This window comes from Tupaia chinensis, unplaced genomic scaffold, assembly GCF_000334495.1.
Source record: "Tupaia chinensis unplaced genomic scaffold, TupChi_1.0 Scaffold000258_1, whole genome shotgun sequence".
NCBI classification, from domain to species: domain Eukaryota; kingdom Metazoa; phylum Chordata; class Mammalia; order Scandentia; family Tupaiidae; genus Tupaia; species Tupaia belangeri.
The window spans coordinates 1,208,190-1,226,444 of NW_006159738.1; the positions used below are offsets into that span (position 1 = coordinate 1,208,190).

The window sequence follows — 18,255 nt, forward strand, 5'->3', positions numbered from 1 at the left end:
GAAATCCCCCCCCCGCCCCCGAGATGGCCACACCACAATCCTTTCTCCTCCATCCTCCTCTCAGGATCTTGGGCATGCATGCGCATGTGCCCAGCGTGAGTTTGAAGCTGCCGGGTCTGGGACTCAAACTGAGATTGGCATGCGAGAGTCCAGCAATGTAACTATTAGGCCATCTGCTGGTCCCACACCATCCTCCTTTAAACCAGGCAACAACCCCTTTGGGTCTAGGACACCTGCCACCGCCACTTAAGATGAGCAGCCAGCGTATCCTATCGCTGCACTGTGCTGGGGACCGGGTAAACAGTATCTCGTTTCATCTCCAAGGTAAGTGTTGGTTTCCTTTTGTTTTATCACAGTGGGAGGGGGAGACAGGGAAAGGGAGATTTAGGTTTGTTTTTGTTTTCTAAGTTTATTTTATTTCCTTCGCTGGGAGAAGAGCAGGTTCCCTTGACCGGGCCTGGCCATGTCAAAGATCCTCCCTGCAGCCTCCCAGCCAGCCGGGACCTTGGGAGTCCATGAGCACGCACCACGTGTTTAGGCCAGCCCATGATCCAAACCCAGCCTCCCATATGGCTCCAGCCCTTCTGCCCCCCACGGCTGGACCCAACACAGGTGATCTGACAGGGTCTGGCCATGTCAGGATGCCCTGGCCCAGCCTCCCGTCTGTTGGGATACCAGGTGTGCACACCCGGCCTGTTTGAGGTTGATTTGGATCGGAACCTGGGCCTCTCATGCAGCCCAGCCTTGCATGGGGTGGCCCTACTGCTTACGCCACCCTAGTAGGGCTGCTCTCAGACAGAGGAACAGGCTCAGAGCACCTGGGAAGACGCCGGAGTTCTACCAGGGTCACACCACTGGTAAACATGCGTCCAGGCACGTGTGTGACCGCCGCACCGCAGCAGCCGGGCCTTCATTCAGACCCAGGTGTGCCCCACTTGGAAGGCATGGTTCTCCACCACCTTGTGGTCTGCACCGTGGCTGAGGCTTTCACTTCTGCTCGGCTGTGGGCTCTCCTCCGGGGTCCCAGGGCACTTCCTCGCCATCTCTCAGGAACCCAGACTTGTCTGCTTGTACGCAGCTTTGGCTGCGGGAGGGCAAGGACCCCCGTCTGACGCAGCTCTGGGTCCTCAGGGCTCGCAGGGTGCCTGGTGGTCGGTGTGTGTGAGGTCAAGGACTCGAAGGGTGAGCAAACTAGCCTCACGGTTTGCATTACTTCAGTGAGTGGCTTATTTTATGCGTTGGGGACACGGGGTACAAACGGCTCCACTCCCAGTTGGTGTGGCTCACTTCTCAGACCGCCTCTGGGCAGACGGCCTCTGTCGCCAAGTGGTTGAGATTGTCCGTGCCATCAGATCAGGTGCCATTTGATGTATCGCAAGGGCTGTTGACCCCTCCCCCGAGGAATTACAAAAGCAGAACACTTGAGATGCAAGTTAGACCTGGTTTTACAGACAGTGGCGTTTACAGCTCTCAGGCCGACTCGGGTGTTGAGGTGCAGCACCCACGCGCTTCCTTGACACGCGTGCATGAGCTGGCCCTGGCCTCGCTGCCCAGCTCCGTCTTGCGCCACCCTGGCTTGTCAGGTCTGCAAATGCGTCATGTTGCTGCCCGCCTCAGGCCCTTTGTGCATGCCATTGCTGTGGCCAGGAGTTCCTTCCCCTCCCTGTCTGCCTAGTTGGCATCGACTCACCTTTGAGCTCCTGGATTAGATGGGTGCCACCCCATCAGGGAAGCCATCCTGAAGCCTCTGCCCTTGCCTAAGTACCGACGACATACTGTCACCCAGTCACACGAAGCTTTATTTCACAGTGCCCCTAGTCTTTCCCGGGCCCTGTCTGTGATTATTTGATGGAGGTCGGCTTTGTAAACACTGTGGCGTGCTCACCTTTATTTAGGTCTTTGGTTGGAGTTCCAAAGCGAGCGTTGGGCGGAGAAGCCAGAGCCGCCCCTGTAGGACTGGTTAATGCCCGCGCTGCGCCTGATAAACTCTCCGAGACCGCCTGGTGTTGAGCTGCCACCCTATGAATGTGTCTGGTTTCTTAATCTCACCTCACCTGCTCTGCTCCCTAGCACACGGGACGTTGCTAAGACGGGGGCCTCGAAGCCCAGAATAACAAACCTTCCTGCAGTGCGCCATACGACAACCATCGTCAAGTGGCTTCTGGGAAACAAGGTGAAAAGCACCATTGCCAGCTACAGGCATGGACCGCCCAGAGGACCGCAGGACAGGGCACGGGGGGGACGCTGAGTTTGCAGGAGCAAAGTGAGGTTCCGTCCTCAGCCGCCTTCCAGGTGCAGTAAAGCCAGCCTCACCCACTGAGCTCTCGATTCTATCCTAATGACACGTTCGTGGGTTTTTTGTGTATTTTCGAGGTTCTTACCTTAGGGCGTGTGTGCTCAATGATGAGAGTAAGAGAGACAGTGAGAGGAAAAGTGAGAAATCACCCCCCTGCAGCCCCTTCTCCTCCATTTTCCTCCCAGGATCTTGGGCACGTGCACACACATGCTTGATGTGACTTTCTAGCCACCGGGTCTGGGACTCAACCTGTGGCTGAGAGCCCCGTGGCGTAACCGCTATGCCATCTGCTGGTCCCCACACTTTTACTGTTTTTAGTGTTTTTGTATTGTTTGATTTAAAATGTCTTCTTTGGGGCCAGCAGGTGGCATCGTGGTTATGGCAGCTGGACCGCACATGGCCGACTGCGCCGTCTGAGCCCGGCACCTGGCGACTGGAAAACACGCTGGGCGCATGTGCGTGTGTGCCCAGGGCGCCAAGAGGAAAATGGAACAGAAGGTTCGCGGTGTGCCCATCCCCCGGGGTGCCTTCTCACGTTTGCTCTCTCTCTCTCTCTGGCAAGTGCATAGCAAAAAAAAAAAAATCTTTTTTTGGGGGTACTTCTATTTCTGTCTAAAAGATCTGTTCACAGGATTAAAAAAAATCTGTTCAAATTCTAAAAATATCCTTATATCAGTGCTTCCCAATGGCTGAGATCATTTCTGAGAGGTAAATTATCTAAGGTAATTGAGTTACCTCCTCCTAAGGTGACATGATACTCTTTAAGAATGGCACTGGCTAAGGGCCACTGGATGGCACAATGGTTACGTTGCTGGACTCCCGTAGTCAACTGCCATCTGAGTCCCAGGCCCGGCAGTTGAAACTCATGCAGGCACATGTGCACTTGTGCCCAAAATCCCAAGAGGAGAGTGGAGGAGAAGGGATGGCAGCGTGGCCATCTCCCCTAGGGGATGGTTTCTTGCTGTTTTTCCAAAAAAAAGAATGGTACTGAGAAAACGTAAATGCTAAAATCTAGTTTTATCTTGCAACTATTTCAGACATACAGTAAGGCTACCTCTCTCTCTCTCTTTAAAAAAAAATGTTAAGGGGACCGGCAGTAGGCGTAATGGCTATGTCGTTGGGCTCTCATGTTGTCGACCGCGGTTCAAGTCCCAGACCCAGTGGCTTAAAACTCACGCCGGGCGCATGTGCGTGCGTGCCCAAGATCCTGAGAGGAGGATGGAGGAGAAGGGACTGCGGCGTGGCCATCCCCCGGGGGGTGATTTCTCACTTTCTGTCTGTCTGTCTCTCTGTCCTTCTGGCCAGTGCATGCGCCCTATAGCAAAAACCTGTCAAAAAATTTTTTAAAGTTTTTTTTTTCTGTAGGGCATTTACGCTTATCAGAAAAAGACAAAGACACAGAGAGAGGGAAAGTGAGAACCCACCCCCAGGAGGACTGGCCGTGCTGAAGTCCCTTCTCCTCCTGGGATTTGGAGCACGCGTGCAGATGTACCGGGTACGGTTTTCAAGCTGCCAGGTCTAGGACTCGCACCAGAGTCGACCACGTAAGTCTAACACCTGAACTACCGTGTCACTGGCTGGCCCCAAGACAGCCTCTCTTTATATGAGAAGCTGCTCACGTAGTTAGGTAACTTATGTTGAGTTGGATATGTTGCTAATATTAAAATTTCCCACTCTCAAATTACATGTGAATGTGATAATGATTGCAGAAGAATAATGATCGTAGGTGTTAAAATCCTATGGGCTGAAATACATTTATCCATAACGTTGTTTTTAGTAACTTTCAAATCCTTTAATTTCCTGAAATGTTCCTATGTAGCATCTAACCGTGTTCCCTTACAGAGAAGTGGAGTGGGGGGCTGGCAGGTGGCATGGTGGTTAAGACAGCTGGATTCTCAGTCAACTGCGGTTTGGGTCCCGAACCTGGTGTCTGTAAGTCAGGCCAAGCAGGTATGTATGTGCACACACACGCATGTATGCGTGCTCAAGATCCCAAGAGGTGCATGGAGAAGGACTGTGGCATCATACCCTGGGGGGGTGGTTTCTCACTTTCTCTCCTCTCTGGTGAGCACATGTGCCCTATGGCAAGAACCTTAGAGAGAGAGAGAGAGAAGGGGAAGTGGATATTTTGACTCTCGGACTTCTCCAGGGTGTTGTCGGTTTCCGACTCAGGAGGCGGTGGCTGAGAACTGGCTATACCTTTCTTGGTCTTGCTTGGTAAGAACCAGCCTGAGGAAGAAAGCCCGCATTTATAAGAACACAGCCAAACCTCACCCAACTTCTCTTTTCAGCACCCTAATTAAAAAGGCTAAATGGGGTGGCTCTTCCACTCTCATGAAAATCATCTCTGAAGCGACACTGAAAGCCCGGACAAAGCGGCATTTATTCAGCACAATAGAACTTTGATATGTGCCATGCTTAAAAAAATACTCGCCCGTTAACTTGCCAGGTCTGGTTGAAAGCGACTAACCTTCCTTACTTTTACTCTTGCAAAATAAAAAGAAACCAAAGAAATGTGTTTTTATTACGAAAAATATATATATTTTTTATTGACCGAAGCTGATCAATTCTCTGAGAAGGGACAGAGAGGCACATAGCATAGTCTTTAAAAAAATTAAAGTACAAGTTAAAGCGAAGTGTTTTCATCTTAAGTGGGAAAAAAAAAATGCATATTAAACCTGATCTTTCAGCAAGCTTCCGTTGGGATAAGCAGAGGGACAGCTACAGACCCGGTGAGATGATGCTTTGCTGAGCTTGGGACCAAGGACCTCTGCGCTCAGTAACCAGGGAGACCTCTTCCGGGTAAAACGATGATGTCATCTGATGTCTGTTCACACAAGACCAGAGCTAAAACTCCAAGAGAAGACACTACGATTTCTCAGCTACTCAGGGCCAATTCTAATAAGCTGTTGGTTATCATTTAAATATGTGCACAGTTGGTTTTATTTTTTTTTTTAAATCAGATAGTCAAATAGCTTTTATATAGGGTCCTCTATTTGATGTTCACACTTTTAAAAAACAGTCTCTGGAGCCTTTTTAGAAGTCTTTTTCTCCCTTAGCATAGTTTCAACTTTGTATTTATCCGATGGTGTCTCGTTTTCACACACGTGAAAATATTTTAGACATCGAAACAGTTAACCTGAAAACAAACAAAAGCAGGCGTCTGAAAGATGAACTTTGCTTCTGCTTCCCCTTTGGTATGAAATGTTGTTTGCAAAAAACTACAATCCTCTTTGTGTTAAGGTTAGATTTTCGGTATCGATGTTGGCCTCCTGCCTTCCACATAGATGAGAAATCAGTTTCTGAAAATAAAAAGAAACCAAAGAAATGTGTTTTTATTACGAAAAATATATATATTTTTTATTGACCGAAGCTGATCAATTCTCTGAGAAGGGACAGAGAGGCACATAGCATAGTCTTTAAAAAAATTAAAGTACAAGTTAAAGCGAAGTGTTTTCATCTTAAGTGGGAAAAAAAAAATGCATATTAAACCTGATCTTTCAGCAAGCTTCCGTTGGGATAAGCAGAGGGACAGCTACAGACCCGGTGAGATGATGCTTTGCTGAGCTTGGGACCAAGGACCTCTGCGCTCAGTAACCAGGGAGACCTCTTCCGGGTAAAACGATGATGTCATCTGATGTCTGTTCACACAAGACCAGAGCTAAAACTCCAAGAGAAGACACTACGATTTCTCAGCTACTCAGGGCCAATTCTAATAAGCTGTTGGTTATCATTTAAATATGTGCACAGTTGGTTTTATTTTTTTTTTTAAATCAGATAGTCAAATAGCTTTTATATAGGGTCCTCTATTTGATGTTCACACTTTTAAAAAACAGTCTCTGGAGCCTTTTTAGAAGTCTTTTTCTCCCTTAGCATAGTTTCAACTTTGTATTTATCCGATGGTGTCTCGTTTTCACACACGTGAAAATATTTTAGACATCGAAACAGTTAACCTGAAAACAAACAAAAGCAGGCGTCTGAAAGATGAACTTTGCTTCTGCTTCCCCTTTGGTATGAAATGTTGTTTGCAAAAAACTACAATCCTCTTTGTGTTAAGGTTAGATTTTCGGTATCGATGTTGGCCTCCTGCCTTCCACATAGATGAGAAATCAGTTTCTGGACAAGGGAAACGCAAAATTAATAGAGTGAGAGCCAGTGAGCACCAGGATAGTATGTTCCAAGCTCCTGGTGTCTAATAAAACATTTTCATCAACATAAGCGTGCGAAATACTCTGAGCAGGAAAGCTCAGCAGAGAGGGAGGGCAGGAGGGAGAGAGGGGGCGAGACTCGAGCTCCTGGGACTCAGTGCTTCCCTAGGGTGTTTCCATCACTTTGCACATCTGCTACGGGGTGTGTGCTTCCCCGAGGAGAGGAGGGAGAGGGAGAGAAAGCGAGGAAGCACCCCGGCCCCGCGGGAATGTCCGCACCACAGCTCCTTCCATTTCTCCTTTGGGGATCTGGTGCACGCACACACACGTGCCTGCTGTTTCTCAAGTCACCAGTCTGGGACTCGAACCAAGCTGTCAGCTCTGGGGGAGCCAGCCACCTAACCGCCATGCCGCCAGAGAGCTTTTTATGTTCTGTCTACTTTGAAAACATCTGAGAGGGCTCTCCCTTTTAACATTTCAAACTAGATTCTAAAGAAACTTTGTATATGAAATGAAGGCTCAACAGAAGAGAGCCCAAATCTGGAAAGTACTGAGTTTTATAAAAAATAAACTTTTTTTTATAAAACTTGAAACCATGGGAAGACTCCTTTCCAGACTGACATTCGGCTGAAATGCTGAAACCACCATCTAGATCCTGACTTTTAGGGCTAGACCCATAGCCTGATGGATAAGGGAGGCCAGATTCCACATGGCTGACTGTGGTTCAAGTCCTGGCCCCAGCAGCTGAAAACCATGCCAGCACACATGTGTGAGTGTCCCAAATCCCGACGGGATGAGACATGGAGAAGGGACATTAGTGTGACCATGCCCATGGGGGTGCTTTCTCCCCTCTCTGTCTCTCTCCGCTGAGCCTGCCCTCTGCCAACTAAACAAATAAAATGAAAATTGATTCTGATTTTTAAAGCTGTATGCTTGCATCCACTTCCGTATATTTAGGATTCTAGCACTGAGAACGAGGACTTCGGATCAGCATGTCTCCTGCAGGTGAACTGACATTGTGCCCTGATTAAATCTAGACGGTATGTATAATTGGGTGAAGCCAAGAGAAACAATCAGAAGTTAAACAAACATGTGGTCTTACCGCTCCGTAATCTGTGTTCCCAAGGTACTCATTAAATAGCAACGCAGATGTAAGGGCGAGATAAGGCAAGGTGACTTACCCAGGGTCACAAGGAATCCCGCAGTTGACTCCTGTTTTCTTCAGTAACTGGCCAAGGCGCTTTTTGGAGGTGACTCTTCTGAGACTTCTGAGTTCTAGAGAACAACTCGCAGGTTAGTATCCGGAGGAAAGTACAGTAGGAAATACGGCAGAGCGCCGTGTACCGACAAGGCAGGAAGAGCTCAGCAGAGGGCCCTGCATGTCACAGCACTGCGGCGCCGCCTACGCCGGCCACGGCGTGCGAGCAACCTAAGCGCCTGCAGTGGACGAGTGGGTAAAGAAAAAGTAGTGCCTGGGGCCAACGGGTGGCGTGGTGGTGAAGGCACTGGACTCCCACATGGCTGACCACTGTTCGAGTCCCGGACCTGGTGGCTTGCTTTCTCACTTTCCTTCTCTCTGTGTGTTTATTTTTCTCTGGTCAAATGAAAATAAATGACGGAATCAATAAAATTAAATTTTTTTTTTTTTGGAGAGGTTTTTGCGATAGGGTGCGTGCGCTCGCCAGACAGAGAGATACAGAGAGACAGAAAGCGGGAAATCACCCCCTAGGGGGGATGGCCACGCCGCAATCCCTTCTCCTCCATTCTCCTCTCGGGAGCTTGGGCACACATGCACACGTGCCCGGCGTGAGTTTAAGCCACTGCGGTGGACTACGTGGGAGTCCAGCGACACAGCCATTACACTAACTGCTGGTTCCCATAAATAATTCTTTGAAAAAAAAAGAAAAAGAAAATGTAGTGTACGTGCTCTGTGGAATACGACTCAGCCTTCAAAAAGGAGGAAACCCTGTCCATCACGCTGTGGCTGAGCCCGGAGGCCGTTCTGCTGGGCAAAATGAGCGACAAGACCTGGCCACACTTCCACGTGGGTCTGGAAAGTGGAACTCACAGAAGCAGAGAGCAGACGAAGGTTACGAGGGGCTGGGGCAGGAGGGTGGGCGGGAATGGGGGAGCGCTGGTCAAAGGCTCACGGTCCCGGTTAGACAGGCAGGGTGAGTTTCTGTGACCTGCAGCATGGTATGGCATGTACGTTTCCAAACTGCTGGCCAAGTAGGTTCTAAGTCTCCTTACCGCAAAGAAATGGGAAGTATGTGAGATGACCCAGTTTCTAGAAGGTGCAATCGCCCGTGTTCCCCCAGCAATGCAGGGGTGCGTCTGGATCTGAGTTATGCATCTCGTCCCTGGCAGCTGTTGGTCAAGCCTCCTGCTCAGAACTTCGCACTGTTTCCTTATTCCAAAACTTTTTTATTTTTTTTTAATGGGATGATTTGCTTTTTCTGCGTCTAGCTGCACTCAGTACAATGGCATAGAAGGGAGGAGTTTGCAAAAGGCTGTCATCAAGTAGACTTCTGTTAGTTAAGTGCTGTCTCCCCGACACCTCCGGAATCCCTTCATCGGTCCAGTGGCGAACACGGGTGGCGTGAAGGGACTAGCTGACCCTCACTGCGGGCTTGAACAGGAGACCCACTGCTGCTCCTTGCCTGTAACGCAGCACTGGGTTAGACGGCTCTCCTGGTTCTTTCTAGCTCAAACGTTCTTTTTTTTAGACGGCTCTCCTGGTTCTTTCTAGCTCAAACGTTCTTTTTTTTAGAGAGAGTTTTGCTGTAGGGCACATGTGCTCACCAGAGAGACAGAGAGAGACAGAAAGCAGGAAATTACCCCCACACAGTAACCCCTTCTCCTCCATTCTCCTCTCAGGATTTTGGGCACACACGCACACAAACCTTTCAAGCCACCAGGTCTGGGACTTGAACCTCAGTCGGTCATGTGGGAGTCCAGCGACATAACCACTATGCCACCTGCTGGTCCCTGCCTTCGTCAGCGTGTTCTCGCTCTTGTCTTTAGCTGCGAGAGAGCACATGCACTTGCCAGAGAGAGACGGAGACGCTGGAGAAGGAAAGGAGCACACTTCGTCGGGCGTGCTCGGGAAGCCTCCGTTTCTCTGTCCTGGGATTCAAACCATGCAGCCAGCCATACCGGGGTCTGGCTTTCTTATCCACTAGGCCCTAAGGCTGGCCCTCAAGTCCAGCGGTCTTTTCACTACCTAAGATTGAGGCTATAAAATCTACAAAGCAACTTGTACCGTTGCTATTGAAATGTTCTTGTACCCGGGGAACGCTAACATTGACATGTGAAACATGCCCTGGAAGAATGATGGATTAAGAAAGTCATTATTTTGCAGTTGCTAACGGAATAATGGATTAAAAAAACTAATCATCTGGGGCCAGAGGGTGGCGTGGTGCTTAAGGCACTGGATTCACACACGGCTGACCACAGTTCGAGTTTGCGTCCTGGACCTGTGTTTGCTTTCTCACTTTCTCTCTCTTCATCTCTCTCTTTCTCTGTTGCTCTCTGGTGAGCTCATGTACCCAATAGCAAATTAAAATAATAATAGTAATAATAGATAAAATGAAATTTAAAATTCTAATTATTTTTTTCTTTAAGAGAGTTTTGCTATAGGGTATGTATGCTCGCCAGAGAAACAGAGGGGGACAGAGAGACAGAAAGAGAGAAATCACCCCTCCCAGGGGGGATGGCTACACTGCAGTCCCTCCTCCTTTATTGTCCTCTTGGAATTCTGGGCACGTTTGCACATGTGCCTGGCATGAACTTCAAGTTGCCTGGTTCGGGACTCGAACCATAGTCAACTACATGGGAGTCCAGCAACATAGCCATTATGCTACCTGCTTTTCCCCAATTCTAAATTTTTTTGAAATAATTATTTTATTTAACTTTATTTATTTATTTATTTTAAATTTGACCAGAGAGAGACAGAACAAGAGAGAAAGAGGGAAAGTGGGAAAGCAAGCTGCCAGGTCCAGGACTTGAACCACGGTCGGCCACATGGGAGTCCAGCATCTTTAACTACCACGCCAACTGCCAGCCCCTCTAAAATTTTTTTTAAAAGTAATCATCAATGGATGCGGAGACCCTGAAATGAGCTCTGACGGGCAAACTCCTGGACTGACAGAGCCTAAGGTCTGCAAGAGAGACCCTCCAGAGCTGAAGGGGCAGCGTCACCCAGGGAGTAGTCCCGTCAGAAGGGAAACTCCCCCGCACGCTCATGGACCCCGAGTCCACAGACTTGACCCCGGGTCTACTCAGGCCACCGGAGCTCAGGGTCGGCCCACGGAATCATGGGAGACAGAGGAACAGGTGTGAGGTGAGAAACGGCGAGTCTGAATGTGGGAAATTCTCCAGCACCGAGACCTACCGTTTATTTCTCACGTGAATGGCATTAAAAACTCAGAATGGGGCCAGCCCATGGCCTGATGGTTTGAGGGGCTGGATCCCACATGTCTGACTGCACAGCTCAAGTCCTGGACCCAGTGGTTTGAAAAACGCACCACGCATGTGTATGTGTGCCCAAGATCCTGAAGGAGGAGGACATGGAGAAGGGACCGTGCAGGACATGCCCCGTGGCAGTGCCCTCACTCTCTCGGTCTCTGTCTTCAGGGAGCACACACACACACCTCTGGCAAGATTAAAACACAAAACAGACGACAGGCACCCGGCTGGTCCCGTGGCTCAGTGCTAACGTGCTTCTCACGAGAAGGCGGTTCCACGTGCCGAGGGCAGCTTGAACCCCTGCCCAGGCAGCCTGCAACACGCCAGGAGCTCCTGTGAGGGCCCAAGACCCAGTGGGCTCGGGAACTGGGAGAAGGACATCGTGGTGTACCCCGACCCGGTGGAGGGTCCCCTCACCTCCCATCCTGTGCATGCGCATCATGGATAAAGAAAAAGGAAGAGAGGAGGAGGAGGAAGGGAGAGGTGAAAGAAGGAAAGAAAAGGGAGGGAAGGTGGGGGCTGGAAGGAAGAGGGAGACAGAAAGGCGAGCAGGATAGTGGGGGAAGGAGCTGCCAGTGATCGAGAGAGACCGAAGGGACACACCTAAACACAGGCGTGGTCCTTGGTTGGATGCTGATTTGAACAAAGAGTAAAAATGGGGAGAGGTGCAATGCAGCTGGATCTCGCATGGCCAGCTAAGTGGTTCAAGTCCCGGGCCTGGCAGCTTGAACATGAAGCCAGGTGTGTGTGCATGCCCTAAGTTCAGACAGGAGAGTGGAGAAGGGACAGAGGCCTGGCCTTCTCCCCGGGGGTGATTTCTCACTTTCCCTCTCTCTGTGTCTTCCCCGTAAGCCCACACACCCTACAGCAAACAGACTAGATAGGTAAAATACCATCACTTTAAAACAACAGTAAATTAAGTGTCCAGTGGGACATTTAGGAGTGAGGCCACACGTCTGGGCCTGCTCTAACATGCTCCTAAAGAAGACATGCAGACGGGGACGGCGGGCGCCCACCTGCTCTTTCCACCTGAGTGCGCTGCCGACACCCTCCACAATGAGACTTTGCTAAAACCCCCAGATTTATATTCAGATGCCCCGGGGACTTAGAAGAGGAAGTGGGGATCAGTGACACCTGGAGATGGGGTTTCTCCTCCTTAGACTGGAGGCTGCTCTCCCCATGTAGGCGGGACACCGCCGCGGCCAGGACAGAGGGGACACGTACGCTCTGGGCGCTGCCGCTGAGGTCCTCACAGCCGATGGGCAGCAGCGTGCTCAGCTCCAGGTTGGTGACCACCTGCCGCGACTTGGCCAGCAAGCACTGCAGATTCCTTGTGGGCGAGAAGTCGTCCTGCGGGGTCACGCAGTTCGGCACCCAGGAGATCAAGGGGCGTGTTTTAACATTTGTGTCGAGACACACACCATCACACACGTGTGTGCCCGCCAGAGAAAGAGAGTAAGAGAGAAGGAGAAATCACCCCAGGGGGCAAAGTTGCAGGGCAATCCCTTCTGCATTTCTCCATCTGTAGGCATCTGGGACATGCACACATGGGGTCCAGAGGGTCTCCCTCCCTCCTCTCTCCCTCCCTCCCTCCTCCCTCCCTCCCTTTCTTAAAGAGGTTTTTGCCTTAGGGCCCATGTGCTTGCCAGGGAGAGAGAGACAGAGACAGTGAGAGGGAAAGTGAGAAACCACTCCCCAGGGGGGACGGCCACACCACAATCCTTTCTCTTCCATTCTCCTCCTGGGATCTTGGGCATGTGCACACACACGCACTCAGTGTGAGTTTCAAGATGCCGGGTTTGAGACTTGAACTGTGGGATGACCAGCTGGGAGTCTAGCACCTCAACCACCACACCACTTGCTGGCCCCCACAATCCTATTTTAACTTTTCTTCTTAAAAATGAGGGAGAGGGCCAGCAGGTGGTGTGGAGGTTAAGGCACTGATTCCACATGGTCAACTGAGCGGTTCCAGTCCGGCACGATCGGCTTGGCGCGGGAGGACAAAAAAAAAATCGGCTGGAGGAGAGAGTATGTGCCCAAAAATTCTGCAAGGAGGGAGAAATGAAGAAGACGGGATTGCAACATGCAATTGCAAAATGCCCATGGAGGGGCCAGCCGTTGGAATAATGACTATGTCGCTGGATTCCCATGTAGTCAACCACGGTTCGAGTCCCAGACCCAGTGGCTTAAAACTCACACTGGGCACGTGTGTGTGCATGCCCAAGATCCCGAGAGGAGAATGGAGAAGGGATTGTGGCATGGCCAACCCCCCTGGGGGGGGTTTCTCACTCTCTGTCTCTCTGTCTCTCTCTTTCTGGCGAGTGCACACGCCTTATAGCAAAAACCTCTCAAAAAGAAAAAAATGCCCATGGAAGGTGCTGTCTCCTCTCTCTAGGTCTCAGTCTTTCTCTCGCGAGCACACACACTCTCTAACAACAACAAAGGACTAGGCTGGCCCCAGTGCAATGGTAAAGAGTTGTGTGAAGGACCCGGATCACACGTGGCTGATCATGGTTCAAATCCCAGTCCTGGAGGCTACATGACAGCTGTGCACGCGTGTGTGGCCAGGGTCCTGACGGGATGGGGAAATGCAGGGAAAGGGCTGCAGCAAGACCAGGCCCTACGGGGAAGCACGCCCTGTCTCTTGCATGCACACACGTATGCTCCCTCCGTATCGAAATTTTTAAATAAATATCGTCAGAAAAGACATGACACTTTTTTCTATGATTTTTCTAGGCAAAAAGGCATCATGAGTTTTCTGACAACCTAATACATAAATGTTAAAAAAAGATGGCTTAAAAAAAAAAACTTAAAGAGGGGCCAGCAGGTAGCGTGGTGGTGAAGGCGCTCGACTCGCACGTGGCCCATCAAGGTTCAAGTCCCACAGTGGTGGCTTGAAATTCACAATGGGCACTTGTGTGTGTGTGTGTGTCCAAAATCCCAAGAAGAGACTCGAGAAGGAATAGCAGAATGACCACCCCTCCCAGGGGTGATTTCTCACTCTCCCTTTCTGTCTGTCTCTCCCCTACAAGCACACACGCCTTATGGCAAAACCTTTAAAAAAACTTAAAGTCTCAAGTCCCACAGTGGTGGCTTGAAATTCACAATGGGCACTTGTGTGTGTGTGTGTGTCCAAAATCCCAAGAAGAGACTCGAGAAGGAATAGCAGAATGACCACCCCTCCCAGGGGTGATTTCTCACTCTCCCTTTCTGTCTGTCTCTCCCCTACAAGCACACACGCCTTATGGCAAAACCTTTAAAAAATCTTAAAGTCTTATTATTAAAAAAAAAAAAAAAAAGGCCAAAATTCAGCAGGCCAACAGCAGCACAGCAGAGTTAAAATCATGTTAGCAGGAAGTCTTGCTTGAACCAGCTGGGCCTTCTTTTTTCTTTTTTTCAAAAAAAATTTTTAAATAATTATTTTATTTAACTTTAGTTATTTGCCCACTTATTTTTTAATTTGATGAGAGGAACAGAGCGGGCAGGGGGAAGGTGGGAAAGCAAGCTGCCAGGTCTGGGACTTAAACCGTGTTCGGCCATGTGGGAGTCCAGTGCCCTTAACCACCACGCCACCTGCCGGCCCAGCTGGGGCTTCGTAAGCAACGCATGAACCTTTTCGCGGGACAAGGCTGCGTCCTTGCTGGTTACCGAATCCTTAGGTGGGTTCTTTTTCTCAGAAGATGCCTCCGTCTCGTCTTCTTTTAGGGCGGATTTCGAGGAAGCCACGCAGTGGGAATGCTGGACAACGATGAGCTCGCTATGAATAAATCCCACAAAAACAGGCGTCGTAAACAGTGTGCTATGGCTACCTACCAGTAGTGCTCTTAGAAGTAGCTCAAGACGAAGAAAAATGATTTCTTTTCCCATGAAGAAGCTTGAGATTGAGCAGAATATCGTGAATTTGAGTAGGAAGTTAGAAATTAACGCATACCTTTTGCAAGTAAGAATTAAAACAAAATTCGTAGTTGAGGGTAACTATACAATAGAGAATTTTCCTCCCCTTCAAAAAATGCAAAGAAAAAAAGGTTCTAGGGACAGGATCATCCAAAAGGAAGGGGAAATTAACATAGCAAAAGGCTAATAAACGTGGAAATTTTAGGTTTGGGGTTTGTGAGATTAATATTTGTAAAAAAAAATTCTATGGGACCAGCGGATAGTGTAATGGTTACATTGCTGGACTCCCGTGTAGTCAACCGTGGTTCAAGTCTCAGATCTGGTGGCTTAAAACTCACACTGGGCACGTGTGAGTGCATGCATGCCCAAAATCCCGAGGGGAACGGGGGAGAAGGGACTGTGGCATGGCCATCCCCTCTGGGGTGTGATTTCTTGCTTTCTGTCTCTGCCTCTCTCTGTCTCTTCAGTGAGCACATGTGCCTGCTAGCAAAAATCTCTCTTAAAAACAAAACAAAACATTTTTACTATAGGGTGCATGTGCTTGCCGGAGAGAGGCAGAGCGAAAGTGAGAAAGTGCCCCCCATGGGATATGGTCACCCCAGGATCTTCTCCATTTCTTCCTCCTCCTGGGATTTTGAGTATGCACACACACTTGCCTGGTGTATTTTCAAGGCTGCCTGGTCTGAGATTTGAACCACACAATCGGCCATGTGGGACCCAGCTGCCTTAACTATCATGCCACTGGCTGGCCCGCTAAGTGATAGTTTGAAGTCCATTTGTGAAAGGAGAGTGGCAGGGGTCAGCTGATGGCATGGCGGTTAAGGCACTGGACTCCCACATGGCTGACCGTGGTTCGAGTCCCAAACCTGGTGGCTTGTTTTCTCACCCTCTCTCTCTCTCTCTCTCTCCCTCCTTACCTGGTGAGTATGTGTGCCCTAAAGCAAATTAAAATATAATAACAATAAATTAAATTAAATTAAAAAAAAGAAGGTAGAGTGGCACCATGGGGACCCAGGATTGGGGACACACACACAGCCAAGCAGCTGGGTGTGTCACCGAGGTCTGGGTTCAGAGCAGACCAGAGACACTGGACCATCTTCTTCTTGTGTCTCCCACAACACAGCCAGAGCGGGCTCTCCCCCACAGGGAGAGCTCTCTGTGAAACAGCAGCGGCCCACACGTGGGCATTCTAGTGCGCTGATAAACCGCACGCGTTCTCACAATCGTGGGAAGATAAGAAAGCCTAATCCTTTCTCCACTGCATCACGTGGCTGTCGTGTGATGCTGTGGCATGTGCCCCTGCTGGTAGGATGAGCGGTCACCCCAATTATCTTAAGTCAGGGAGGCCAAAGGGGCCTTGAAAAAAAAAAAATGAGTGTTGGGACCAGCAGTTAGCGTAATGGCTATGTCGCTGGACTCGCATGTAGTCTACCATGGTTCGAGTCCCGGATCCGGTGGCTTAAACTCAGGCTGGGCGCGTGTGCATGCGTGCCTAAGATCCCGAGAGGAGAATGGAAGAGAGGGGATTGCGGCGTGGCTATTCCCCCTGGGGGGTGATTTCTCACTTTCTGTCTCTCTGTCTCTCTCTGTCTCTCTGGCGAGCGCACACGCCCTATAGCAAAAACCTCTCAAAAAAACAAAAAAACAAAAAACCATGAGTGTAAATTTGAATTCTGCCCACCGAATCTCACACTCGCTGTGCTTCTGCACCGTCTGATACAGGCCTCCTCCTGAACACAGCGTGCTCGTTCAAGAGTGAAAAACGGAGTTGTGCCTCCTTGGTCCTCCCAGTTACCCAGGAAAGATCTTTCACACCCAGTATAGACAGCTGACATTTCGTGTGACGACTCATCTCCCTCTAATCTGGCAACTGGCAGAATGAATATCCATATGATTCTTAAATGACTCAAGCTTCCAAAATAGCTGAAGAATACTCCAAATAATGAAAGCACCAGAGAGAAATCTTAATCATAAAGGCCTACGAAAGTCAATGCAGTGATTAAAATACGGCTCTCAATATAGAATCTTCGTCTGCTTCCGTAACGTAAGATTGAAGAGCTATGCTTTATTTAAAAATAGCAGACATGAGCACAGCGATCCTCAGCCACAGGATTCAGCAATTCTAACAGCAAAACAAGCCTGAATGGTGTGGCGTCCCCCCCAAAAAATCCCAATAACTTTTACCAGCTTGTGAAATACAAATATTCTATCTCTCACAGGATTTTTTCTAGAATTATTTAATTTTATTTATTGATTTATTTATTATTACTAATTTGTTATAGGGCATGTATGCTTACCAGAGAGACAGAGAGAGAGAGAGAGAGAGAGGAGAGAGAGAGAGAGAAAGGGAAAGAAAGAAAGCAAGACGCCAGGTCTGGGACTCGAACTGCAGTCTGCCATATGGGAGTCCAGTGCCCCAACCACCACACCACCTGCTGGCCCTCTTATGTGATTTTTTAAAGTAAGAAGGTTTGGGAAAGGGACAGTCCAACGTAGACACGGACCGCACACGAAGTCAGAAGGGTCTGGGGGGTAACTGCAGCACGTCACCCTAGGGAAGGGCAGAGAAGGCTCGTCACATGGGGTCCAGGCCATGATCTGGGCCTGAAGTCAGCGTGTCAACTCCAACGCGGATCCCGGAGTGAGGGACGCCCTGAGGTGGCACTCCACGCTGTGGGGCGCCCTGGTTGTTTTCTGACAGCCTTTGCCTCAGAAGCCGTCCTCTGTACAAGCCGTCTGGGGCCTGGCGCCGTCTGCTGTGACGCCGAGACCACTGAGCCGAAGGGCTCGCCTTACACAAGGGCTCTGTGGGTGGACACCGCGCTGGCTCACAGGAGCCCCGAAGTGCCTCGGGCAGCCCTTTCCATGGTTCCCGACCCTGCGGCGCCTGCTCCCTGGAGAGCCATGGGCGCGAGCGTCACTAACCTCGCGGAGTCGTACTCGGGCCCGGTGACACTCTCTGCGCAGGTGCACACGGATTTGTGGCGAACGATTCTCTGCGTTTTGGAAGGCTTGAAAATACTCATCCACTCGAAATCGGACATCTGGCCTGGGGCCTCGACGATGAAGTTACTCGGGTGGCAGCACTCGGGCACACATGCGTCACTGTCACCCAGGTAGGCCTCGATCTTCTGGCTGCAGGACACTGCAGGCCTCTGCGCTGGCCCGGGCCCTTCGGCGTCCGGCCTCTCTGGCCGTTTGGCGCCGGGGCAGTTGGCCAGACCCAGGTAGACGCTGAGGTCGTGCCACTGCCTCTCGTCGGGCGCGGATGTGCCCGAGGGTTGCTGCTCCTGGCGCGGGATCCCAATGCCATCACCTCTCAGTGACCTTGCACAGTTCTTGCACGACGTGATGGAGTTGTCAGGTTCGAGCTGGATTTTCCCTCCCTCGGACCAAGACTGCTGTCTCTCCATGAGGTCATTCGTGCACCCGGAGGTGAGAGCCACGACG

At 50.1% G+C, this 18,255-nt stretch overlaps 1 protein-coding gene and 1 long non-coding RNA gene across 3 annotated transcripts in view; one reads left to right on the forward strand and one right to left on the reverse strand.

Moving 5' to 3' along the window:
• LOC102478569 (uncharacterized) overlaps window positions 1–3,698 on the forward strand; it is a 5,577-nt gene extending 1,879 nt beyond the window's left edge. Inside the window, exons 2-4 of one of the 2 annotated variants that reach the window (XR_334652.3) lie at window positions 65–324; window positions 2,071–2,173; window positions 3,662–3,698. This is a non-coding gene — a long non-coding RNA (uncharacterized LOC102478569). Of the gene's footprint in view, window positions 1–64; window positions 325–2,070; window positions 2,174–2,660; window positions 3,137–3,661 lie in introns of those variants that run through there. The other variant, XR_334651.3, reaches the window with a different exon arrangement.
• Window positions 3,699–5,973: 2,275 nt separating this feature from the next.
• The window catches only part of CCDC62 (coiled-coil domain containing 62), a 27,705-nt gene continuing 15,423 nt past the window's right edge, over window positions 5,974–18,255 (reverse strand). Inside the window, exons 10-15 of the mRNA XM_006149272.3 lie at window positions 17,731–18,255; window positions 14,485–14,668; window positions 12,136–12,261; window positions 8,695–9,104; window positions 7,626–7,719; window positions 5,974–6,412 (exon numbers count right to left, since the gene is read on the reverse strand). The exon at window positions 17,731–18,255 is cut by the window's right edge and continues 16 nt beyond it. Coding sequence (XP_006149334.1) covers window positions 9,015–9,104; window positions 12,136–12,261; window positions 14,485–14,668; window positions 17,731–18,255 — 925 coding nt within the window. The 3' untranslated portion in view covers window positions 5,974–6,412; window positions 7,626–7,719; window positions 8,695–9,014. The remainder of the gene's footprint in view (window positions 6,413–7,625; window positions 7,720–8,694; window positions 9,105–12,135; window positions 12,262–14,484; window positions 14,669–17,730) is intronic.